Raw genomic sequence first — 10,712 nt, forward strand, 5'->3', positions numbered from 1 at the left:
CCTGGTGAAGCTGTGACAGCTCCTGCTGAAGGTGTGTCCTCCTCTGCTGAAGATGTGACAGCTCCTGTACCCATCTACAATATGCTAAAAATGGTAAAACCTAAACTTCTCACCCATGTGACATACTAAACTACTCTCTACAATCCCTAAAATCCCTAAATGCTCGTTGCCCCGGGGGGATGCTGTGTCGGTGTTCTCCTTCCTCAGCCCCGGGGATGCTCCGCTGGTTGCCCTGGTCCTCCCGGTTCCATCGTCCTTGCTCCAGGGCGATGCTCCGCCGCTCTCGGTACTCACTGCCCCATGGGATGCTCTGGCGGGGTCCTCCCCCCTCTCCCCAGGGCATTCCTCTCCGCTGTCAGTGGCCAGAGGTGGCTCCGGGGCGCTCCCGGGGCTCTGACACCGCCACCCCAAGGCGGGGAGTGGGCGTGGCTCACATGGGGGGAGTCCCAGCCCCATTCTGGGGATCCCAGGCCCATAGGGAGGGGTCTCTGGGGGTCCCTGTCCCATTTCTGGGGGTTGTAGGTTCATGGAGATGGGTCTGTGGTGGTTCCAGTCCCATGGGGATGGGGCTCTGGAGGTACCAGCACCATTTTGGGGGGTTTTAGGGTAATGGGGAGGCTTCTCTGGAGGTCCTAGCCCCATTTCTGGGGTGGCCAGTCCATAGGGAGGGGTCTTCTGAAGGTCCCTAGACTATGGGGAAGGGTCTGTGTGGTCCCAGTCCCACTTTTGAGGGGGAACTTTGTGATTTGTTTGGGTGGCGAGCGACTCGTGGGGACAGCAAAGATCAGCCACAGAATTTAATAAGATTTTTTGCCAATTTTACTTTGGAAAACACCTTACCTTTGGAGAATGCTCTGGTGGGGGTCCGTGCTCCTTCCACCTGATCCCGGCACTGTCTTTTTCATTGCCCCGGGGGGATGCTCTGCTGGTGTCCTCCCTCCTCACCCAGGGGCATTCCCGGCCACTGGCCGCCGTCCATGGCCGGAGGTGGCTCCAGGGCGCTCCAAGCTGCTGAGGATGTCAGCAGCTCCCACTGAGGCCATCCCTGCCCAGAGACCGTGGGGGAATGGGCAGACAAGGAGAGCGTCCCTGGGGCTGGGGCAGCAGAACTCAGAGGCACCAGCGGCTCCAGCTGGGAAATGGAGTGTGGAATGTGGCTGTGAAAGCCCTGCCTGGGCTGTGCCAAGCAGGACACACAAGCCCTGACTCCCATCCCCCAAACAACTCTCTCAAGGAGACATTTAAGAGGAATTACAATTGTTTGTGTCCTCTGAGTTGGATGAACAAGAGAAATACCAACAAGAGATTCTCATGAGCTCAAAACAACAAAACAGCCTTTATTGGGAACTTTAGAAACCCAGAGAAACTTTGGTAAAAGGTTTAGCATGACATTCAATCAACAAAAACACTTCCCAAAGCATTACCTTGGCCCATTCAACTTCACAGACTATTAGCTCATTCAATTTTAAGTTAATCAACATTTGCACGAGGACCAAAATAGAAGAAATAGACACAGAAAGAGAGAAAGACAAAAAATATACAGAGAAGCACACACAGAGCTACCAACTCCTGGATTCCAGCAGTGTTCAGATAGAAATTCCAAGAGGAGGTAGGGTCAAGATGTGTGCTTGCCTTGTGCTCAGCCTTAAACACCCCTTGGTGTTCCTGGGCCCTTCCCCCAGGTGGGACTTGGGGTCATTTGGTCACTCAGGAGCTGGGCTGGGGGCTCCAGAGGTGGCTGTGGAGCATTGCCTGTGCAGTGCCAGGGACTGGCAGACACTGCTGGGCTGGGATAGAGGCTCTGGGGGGATTGGGGTTCCAGGGCAGGGCAGGGCTGGGGTTCCAGGGCAGGGCAAGGCTGGACCTGCCCCTTCCTCCCCACACATGAAATGTTTCCAGCCAACAATCTCCTCCAGTCTGTCACAACAGGCAGTGTTGGAGGTGAAATCCCAATTCTGGCCATGGGCACCTGGATGAGAAGGACAGTTCTTTTCCATATGAATGAAAGCCCCAGGTCTCGGCTCATTTCTGGTTTGATTGCCTGGATTCTGTTTGGTTTTGTTGTAGCTTTGTTTCCTTTTCTGTGCCTGAAGTGTTCAGTCAGGAGCAGAGTGACTCTTGCCAAGGAACTTTGTGGTGCTGTCACTTAATATTAAATCTGGTTTTTGCTGATCCCTTGCTGGGGATTTTTCAGCGCTCTCAAGTCCTCGTTGGTAACAGGGTGAAGGAGCCCTGGCCCAGGCTCTGGCCCTGGGGGACACGGGGACGCTGCCGGGGGGTCCCTGTCTCCCTGTCTCACTCCCCCACTGCCCCGGCCCCCGTCCCCGTGTCAGGCTCTGGGGTCGATCTCGTGGAACATCCTCTGGGGGAGGCTGCGGCGCTGGGGGCGGGGGGACCCGGGGGGACAGGGGACCCCGCTGTGCACGAGCAGCGTTGGACTTCTCTGGGGGAACTGGGAGGGGGGGCCGGGGTGGAGTGACCTCCCCAGTGACCTCACACAGCCCCTGTGATGTCACACAGCCCCTGTGATGTCACAGAGCTGCCCTGTAATGTCACACAGCCCCTGTGATGTCACAGAACCAACTCTGAGATGTCACCCTATGATGTCATACAGCTGCTCTGTGATGTCACAGAAGACTGTGAGATGTCACAATGTCACCCTACAATGTCACTATTTGTTCTTTGGTGTCACAGCCTGCTCTATGACATTACACAGCCACCCGGTGATGTCACAACCCACTCTCTGTCGTCACAGAGCCACCCTCTATGATGGCAGGATCTGCTCTATTACCTTATACCCTTCTCTATGATGTCACAGCCTGCCCTGGGATGTCACAACCCCCTCAGTGATGCCACAAAACCCTCCCTGTGATGTCATGCTGCCACTATGTAATGTCACAGCACACACTTTGACCTCACTGCCTGCTCTATGATGTCATACAGCCATGCCATGATGTCACAGCCTGCTCTGTGATGTCACACAGTCCCCTCTGTCATGCCATAGCTGCTTGATGACCTCACACAACACGCTCTGTGATGTCACAGCCCAGTTTTTGACCTCACACAACCCACTCTGTGCAGTCACACAGCCCCTCTCTGACATCACAGCTGCTCTGTGCCTCCGTGACACAGCCACAGAGCTGCTGCTGTGACACAGCCCCCTCTGGGACACCCCACAGCCCCTGCCAGTGCTGAGCCCCTGTGAGCTCTGTCTGTGCCCTGCTCGTGTCCCTGGGATGCCCTGGCAGTGCCCCAGCCCTGCTGGGCTGTGCACAGGAGCTGCTCCTGGCCAGAGCTGTCTCTCTGCAGCGCTGCCCTTGCCAGGAGCTGCCTCTGGGCCAGGAGCCCGGCCCAGCTCAGCAGCACAGACACAGCACCAGGACTTTAATGACCTCTGGGGCTTTGGTGCTGTTTGCATCAGACCCAGTCCTTTGAAGTGTGCTCAAAGAACTTCTCAAGAACTCAAAAAGTCAGATTCAAAGTCCAAACTTTCTTTAACTGTTAATGGGTTCCACTCAAGGACACAATTCATATCAAAGTGTCCCCAGGCCCCAGGCAGAGCAGAGCACTGGAGGCACTGATGACAGGTGGGGACAAACAAGGCAAAGGTGTCTCTGGCGCTGAGCAAACCTGGATGTGTTTCAGGAATGCAAAGGGCCAAGGCTGAGCCCCAGCCCCTGGCAAGGCAGATCCTGTCCCTCCCTCCTTGCTCAGGGCTCTTCCCGGGATGGGCACTGCCATGTGGGGATGTGCCATGCCAAGGGCAGGACCATGGGGCGGCCCCTGCCAGGCTGCTGAGCAGGGACAAGGAGGCCATGAGGCCCCAGGGCTGCAAGGGTCACTTGTCCCCTTGTGGCCTCAGGCCCAGGGCCAGCAGCCATGGCCAAAGGGCTGCACAGGTTGGCTCTGTCAGGGCCTTGCAGCTGCTGCACATCCCTGTGCCCTCTGCAGCCCAGGCTGTCCTGCGGTGTCCCTGCCCTGGCCTCTGTCCCTGCAGGCTGTCGTCATCCCCCGGCTGCCCCACCTCGCTGGCCCCTTCCTTTGCTGACAGCTCTGCCTCCTGCCTGCCCCTGCCTGGCCACACAAAGCCTTGGCCTTGAGACCCAAAGGGTTCATTCCATTTTTACCGTGCCTGTGAACTTCCAGCACAGGAAAAAGGCATGCAGGGGCTGCTTTCCCAGCAAGGATGGCTGGAAGAGAAGAAGAACACATCTGGCTCAAGGGTGCAGTGATAGAGAAAACAAGGACTGAATCTGGGAACTTGGGGTGGGATTTATGGAAATGGGTAAATTGTAATTGGCATTTAGTGACTGTATATGAACAACACACTGGTAGAATTACATGTCCACGTCAGGTTAGGATTTATCCCTCACTGGGCCTCAGGCCTCAATAAATGATCCCCTCTTAAATAGCAAATTAGTGTTAAGGAACCTCATTCTGACATTTCGTGTTTCAGAAACACGTGGCTTTTGCTCCTCTCTTCTACCTGAGAGCTTCCTGGGCAGGGGCAATTCTTCCAATTGCCTCGGCGTGGCTGTGGCTCGAAAGGGCAGCGAGCAGATGGATTCAGCTTCTCCTGGCAGCCCCTGAGATGCCAGTTGTCATTTGTGTGCGCCGAGGATTCCGCTTCAGACTCAGAACTTGCGCAGCTGCTCCTCGGGCGCTGCTCGCACGCAGGCACAGCGGTGCTGCAGCAGCTGTCCCACACACAGGGAGGGCTCTGGAGCCTCCCCAGGGCCACCAAGGAGCGGAGGAGGGAATGTGCCCGGCATCTGCTGCAGGACCGTGGGGCTGCGGGGCATCCTTGGGTCTCTTGGATGGGGGAGGGAGCGGGGCAAATGGAATCCAGATGAGACAGGGATCAGACAGCCCCACGCCAGGCAGCGTTTTCTCCTCTGAGAGCTCCTCCGAGCTGAGCGAGCTGGTGAAGCCTGCGGAGCAAATGAGACCCGGGAGTGAGGGAAAGGCTGGCTGGGAAGGAGTCAGATAAACCCGTGTGGGCATTTCCCTTTCCAAGGGGCTCCTGGGCAGACAAAGGGGACAAGAAGGAGGCCCCACCTCATGACATTCCCTTTTTTCCTTCAGGAGCTCTATTGCAGTCACTGCATACAAGAGTTGACTTGATCCCCTTGATGCCAGGGAGCGCCAAGAGCTTGAACCTCGCTGGAGTCCAGCCCTGCCTGCCTATCACTGAGCAGAGGGAAAAGATGAAGAACCTGGGCAGGGCTTGAGCCAAATTGGCATTTTGCCACTTGTTATTTCCTCCCAGCTTTTGCAGCAGGGCGACAACCCCATGGCTGCAAACCACTCCCTTTTGCAAGGCAGACGTGGACCTCGCTGGTAGCTCAGGGCTCTTGAAGGGGCTGCTGCAGTTGGCAACAGGAGCTGTTGTTGAACTTTTAACATTGCTTAACCCCCCCTGCCAAATGCCATCAAGTGGCTGAGGAAGGACACAAAAAGATTAGCCTGGAGGAAGGGAGGCCAAAACCTTGGAAAAGGATGAAAGAAATGCTGTGATCGTGACATGACAAAAAAAAAAACCAATTTATTTTTGACAGCAAATGAGCACCCGCTGCCCTCCAGCCCTCCCAGACTGGCAGGCCGAGCGGAGCCGTTTCCATGGCATGAGGTGCTGGCAGCCTGTGGAGAGAAACCAGAGAGCCACGGTCAGTCACAGAAGGCTCCTGTCCCCCTGTCCCACCATGGCCTGGGCCTGGGCCAGGCTGCTGGCTGTGCTCAGAGCCCAAACCTCCCGAGCCATTCTCTGTTTCGAGAGAAGGGCAGCGTGGCAGGCCATGTTCCACCTCCTCTGCTTAAGCACAGCACAGCAGCCTCCTCAGCAGCTGTAAGGGCAGGATGCCCGTGTGCCTGCTGCCCTCTGCCCGAAGCCCTTCTGCCAGCCCAGCTGTGGAGCCGGGTGCCCACCTCTGGAGACCTGCTGCCAGGAGAGGAGCCGATTCCGCACGAGGTCCTCATCCTTCTTGAAGGGGATGTCCCCGCAGACCGTGGCCCCTGGGGTAGCGCTGGCACTGGAGGTGCTCCACGGACGGTGCAGGCGCTTGCCCGTCCGGTCTGGGCACCAGGTGTAATCTTCCTGGGAAAACAAAGAACAATTTCATGAAATCAATTCTAAACAAGACCTGGAAACAAGAAGAAGCTACAAAGCCTGTCACCGTTTCACGGGCCTGAGGAGGGTCTGAGCACTCCATGCGAGAATTAAACCTGTCCATGGGTGGGGAAAAACCCCACCTTTCCTGCCCTTAAACGCACCCCTTCCTCAAGGGCCTACAAAGCAGATCAGCTGGGGCATGGCTTCAGAACCCGTCCCCCTCTGCTGCCCCCATCCACATGGATGGATGCTTTGTCAGGCTGGCTGCCCCCACCCCAGCCCATGCCAGGCTGGCTGGCAGAAGCTGTCAGCAAGGCCAGGAGCCGGCTCCCCTTCCACAACACCCGTCCCCTCTCCCACCAAAAAGCAGCTTGGCGGCCGGGGGAAAAATTAATATTCCCCAGGGCCGCCAAGCGGGGAACCTACGGCGCGTGGCCAGCCCGAGCCCTGCCATGCCTGGAAGCTCGAGCATCCCTCCGCCCCTGCGCCAGCTGGGGACTCATCTTGATTTCATCGGGGCACAGGGCGTGTCCTCCAGGAAGGGGCGGCAGACAAAGCCACTCGGCTTTGCCCCGCCAGCGGCCAGCTCGAGGATGGGGTTCCCAGCTCCACGTGGTGCTCCAGAAGAACACGCCAGCTGTGCCTCGGCTTGCGGGCTCATCTCGATGCCAGTGAGCTGCAGGGGGATGTTTCCCCTGTTCCAGTCCGTGGCACCTTCACTGCACTGCCACCACTTCTCCAATGGGACGGGTAGCACTGAGACGCTCCCTCCACAACTTGCCGGGGACCAGAGGAAGCATCTCCTTGGCTGCGCTCTCTCCTCCGGGCCGCGGCCACAGGGAAACGCTCCGGGGTTTTCTTGGAGTGCCACGAGACGTGTGCAGCGGGTACTTGCTGGGCTCCTGGATCCTACTGAGCAGAGGGATGGATCTCTGCTGTCTCCTGGGCCAGGCAGGGCTCCTGCAGCCAAGAATGCTCAAAAAGGTCTTCCAGTGATGGCCTGTCTGCGGGTTCCATGGATAAACACCACCTGATGAGGTGCTGGCACTCTGCAGAGAAACCAGAAACCGCCACTCAGCGGGACAAGGCTCCTGTCCGTGCTATCCCACATTCCACGGTGCCCAGGCCACACTAGGAGTGCTCGGAGCTGCAGCCAAAAGCTTCCCATTGATCCTCCCTTCCGGAGGAGAGCAGCACAGAGGCACACGTGCCACCTCCTCCAGCTAACCCAGGAGATCAACCTCCTCACTAGCTGCTGGAGCGGGACACTTCTGTGCCAGCTGCCCCCTCCCAACCCCGCTCTTCCTCCCGAGCCTTGAAGGCGCATCCCCACCTTGAGACACCCGGGGCGGGAAGAAGAGTTGGCTCTGGACGATGTCCCTGTTTGTATGGAAAGGAAGGTCCCCGCAGACCAGGTCATAAAGCAGGATGCCCAGGGACCAGATGGTGGCTGGCTGGCCATGGTAGCAGCCAAACAGGATCCACTCCGGTGGGCAGTACTCCGGTGTTCCTATGGGACACGGGCACAGCTCATCAGGCCCATGCTGCTCCCTCCCTCCCTCCCTCCCAGCCAGCTCCTGTCCCACAACAGCCAGCCTCTGCCCCGCCGAAAAGCAACTTGGCTGCAGCCAGCTGAAGAAGGATTCCCCCTCCCTCCCTGCCTCCCTCTTCCCCCTCTGCCAGCAAAGGGGGGAACCTCTGCTGCCCGGTTGGGCCCCGGCTTTGGGCTCACCTGACATCCGGGTGTAGAACGTGTCCTGGAGGATCATGCCGCAGCCGAAGTTGATGAGCTTGGCCTCGCCCGTGGCCAGGTCGACGAGGACGTTCTCGGCCTTGATGTCGCGGTGCAGGACGCCGCGGCTGGTGCAGTGCCGCACGGCCTCCAGCACCTGGCGGAACAGCCCCCGCGCCACGGGCTCCGTCAGGAACCCCCGCTCAGCCAGGAAGTCCCAGAGGTCCTGACAGCGCTGCGGACGCTCCATGACCAGCGCGAAGCCGTCGGGCAGCTCGAACCAGTCCAGGAGCCGCACAATGCCGCGGAAGCCAGGGCACGACACCATCCACAGCAGCGCCAGCTCCATGGGCACAAGGGCGCCGTTGTGCTGCGGGGGGACCGCGATGCCCTCAGCGGGGCCGATGCTGCGCCGCGCCTTGGGCATCCCCTGCCCGGCCCCAGCGCCGCTGGCCATTGCCCGGCCAGGGACGCTGCGCGGCCCCCGCTCACTCCCCGCTCGCTCCCCTCGCATCGTTCCGGCTGCCACCCTGCCGGGCCTCGCCTCAGCCCCGCCCGGCACGCCCCGCCGGCTTCTCCCGCTGGCCCCGCTCACTCACCAGCCGCGCCCACTCCGAGATGCGATCCCGGCGCACTCGCTTGATGGCCACCTGCAAGCCAAGGCGAGCGCCGGGCTGAGCTCCCCGCCCGCCGCTCGCCGCCCGCCGCCCCCTCCGCTCCGGCCCCGTCTCTTACCGGGGCGCCGTCGGTGAGCCGGGTCCCGGAGTAAACGCTGCCGCAGCCGCCGCTCCCCAGCAGCGGGCCCTCCCGGTAGAGCTGCTCCAGGGGAGGCTTCTCCGCCCGTGCGGGCGGCACCGCGCTCCCGCTCTTCTGCCCCGGGAACCCGACCGCCCGGCGCGCTGCTGCTTGGCGAGCCGCCCCGGGCTGCGGCGGCTCGGGGCCGGCGGCCAAGCCGAGCAGCGGCGGAGCTCGGAGCGGGGAAGCTGCTGGCGACGCTGTCGGGGCCGGGGCGGGCGCGGGGCGGCAGCGGGGCGGCTGCGGGCGGAACCGCGGGAGGGGCTTGGTTCGGGGCCGGGGCCTCGGCCGGGGCCGGCCCAGAGCCCGCGCCAGGCGGAGCCAAAAGACCGCGCTGCTCCGCCAGCACCAGAGCAAGAGGCACTTCCAGAAGTGCCACAGCCAGTACGGAGAGAGCCCGGCCGAGGCGGCTCCGCGGCGGGACGGGCAGGGGCGGGCACGGGGCGGCCCCGCCGAGCGGCGCCTTGCGGGACGCGGCATGAGCCGGGCTGGGAGAGGCAGAACACGGACGGGACGGGACGGGAATAGAGTGAGTGTGAGAGGGAGAAGGGGATGGGGAGCGAGTGGAAAGTCGAGCGGAAAACCGATCGAGAGAAGCGCTGCTGCTGCTGCTGCTGCTGCTGCTGCTGCTGCTGCTGCTGCTGCTGCTGCTGCTGCTGCTGCTGCTGCTGCGGAACCGCCGGAGCTCGCGAACGTTCTTCCGTTGCCTCCGCGAACCCAACGGAGGAGCTGCCGCGCGCCCCGCGGAACGAAAGAGAGAAACTAACAAATAAAACCCCAAAGTAATTCCTATTCGAGAAGTAACCAAATCAAACAATGTAGCAATAAAGAAGCGTGTTGGCTTGTGGCTTCTTTCTTCTTTGGCTGAGACGAAGCATTTCATGGGGAAGAATTGCTTCTTCAGACCCTTTTGCAAGAGTGGACAGGAGTGGAGCATTTAATTTTCGAGTAGAAAAGGGAAATCGTATCAGTAATGTCATCTCTTTTCATCCTCTGTTGAGACAGTTGCAGGCTGCCAAAAGACATGGTCTGCAATGTGGAACTTGGGGCCAAGATCCTTTTTCTGCCAGAGGATGAGGAGGGGAAGTATCCCAGAATCGTGGAGTCGTGGCATGGTTTGGTTTGGAAAGGATCTGAAAAATCACACGGCTGCAACCCCCCTGCTGTGGCTTGGGACCCCTTGCACTAGCCCGGCTTGTCTAGAGCTCCATGCAGCCTGGCCTTGAACACTGTCAGGGACGGGACAGCCACACCTTCTCTGGTCAACCTGTTCCAGGAGAGACTTTTTTCTGAATTCCTTACCTAAACCGACTCTCTTTCCACCTGGATCCATTCTCTCTTGTCCTGTCCTTGCCTGCCCTCATACAAAGTCCCTGTCCATCTTTCTTGTAGCTTGCCCTCAGGTACTGGAAGGCCACAGTTGGGTCAAGTCTAAGTCTCTTGCCCAGGTTGAAGAAGCCGAGCTGTGTCAGCCCTTACTTGCAGGAGAGAAGTGTTCTAGATATATATTATAATATTGGCTTTTCGCAAATATTAAAATGGATTTTATATATGTGATGTTAAAGTAACTTTGTTCCAAATATATAGTTTTAAATTTTGTTGTTAATTAGGCTTAGACACAGTAGTGCAATAGCTGATGGAAGTATGCTTGTGTTAAAATGCCTGCTTGGATGGGATAACATCCAATGAACACAGGATGAGCACACCTGTACAGATCTGCCAACCATCAGCACTCACCGTCTGAAGGCAGTGCGGATCAAGGCCCGAACTGGAAGGGATAAAGAGAAGGAGCCAAACCCCAGCCAAGGAACACGCATGCTCTGAAAAGGCAGACCCAAAGAGGGGCCATGTAAAATAGCTCCTGGAAAATGTAAACTAGTTTATGGATATGCATAAGCGGCTATGAATATGCAACAGGCTGATGTAAGGGAAAAGGTATTTAAGGGGGATCCCTGAAGGTAACAGGGTGGTCTTGGCTGAGTGCCAAGATGCACCCAGCCATAAATAACCTTTGCTCCATGGTCCTTGTCTCCTATTGTCCTTTATTAAACTTTTTACATTTTCACAGGAGAGTGA

The 10,712-nt window shown here is 58.6% G+C and overlaps 1 protein-coding gene across 1 annotated transcript; it reads right to left on the reverse strand.

Annotated features, from left to right (window-relative positions):
• Positions 1-7,018: 7,018 nt before the first annotated feature.
• LOC137467184 (serine/threonine-protein kinase pim-1-like) lies at positions 7,019-9,116 on the reverse strand. The gene is made up of 5 exons (XM_068178725.1): positions 8,577-9,116; positions 8,441-8,491; positions 7,842-8,211; positions 7,443-7,619; positions 7,019-7,158 (listed from the first exon to the last, which is right to left on the reverse strand). Exons 1-5 carry the CDS (start codon positions 9,114-9,116, stop codon positions 7,019-7,021), a joined length of 1,278 nt encoding a protein of 425 aa, XP_068034826.1.
• Between the last annotated feature and the right edge of the window lie 1,596 nt (positions 9,117-10,712).

The sequence above is a fragment of the Anomalospiza imberbis genome, unplaced genomic scaffold (genome assembly GCF_031753505.1).
Source record: "Anomalospiza imberbis isolate Cuckoo-Finch-1a 21T00152 unplaced genomic scaffold, ASM3175350v1 scaffold_53, whole genome shotgun sequence".
Lineage (NCBI taxonomy): Eukaryota > Metazoa > Chordata > Aves > Passeriformes > Viduidae > Anomalospiza > Anomalospiza imberbis.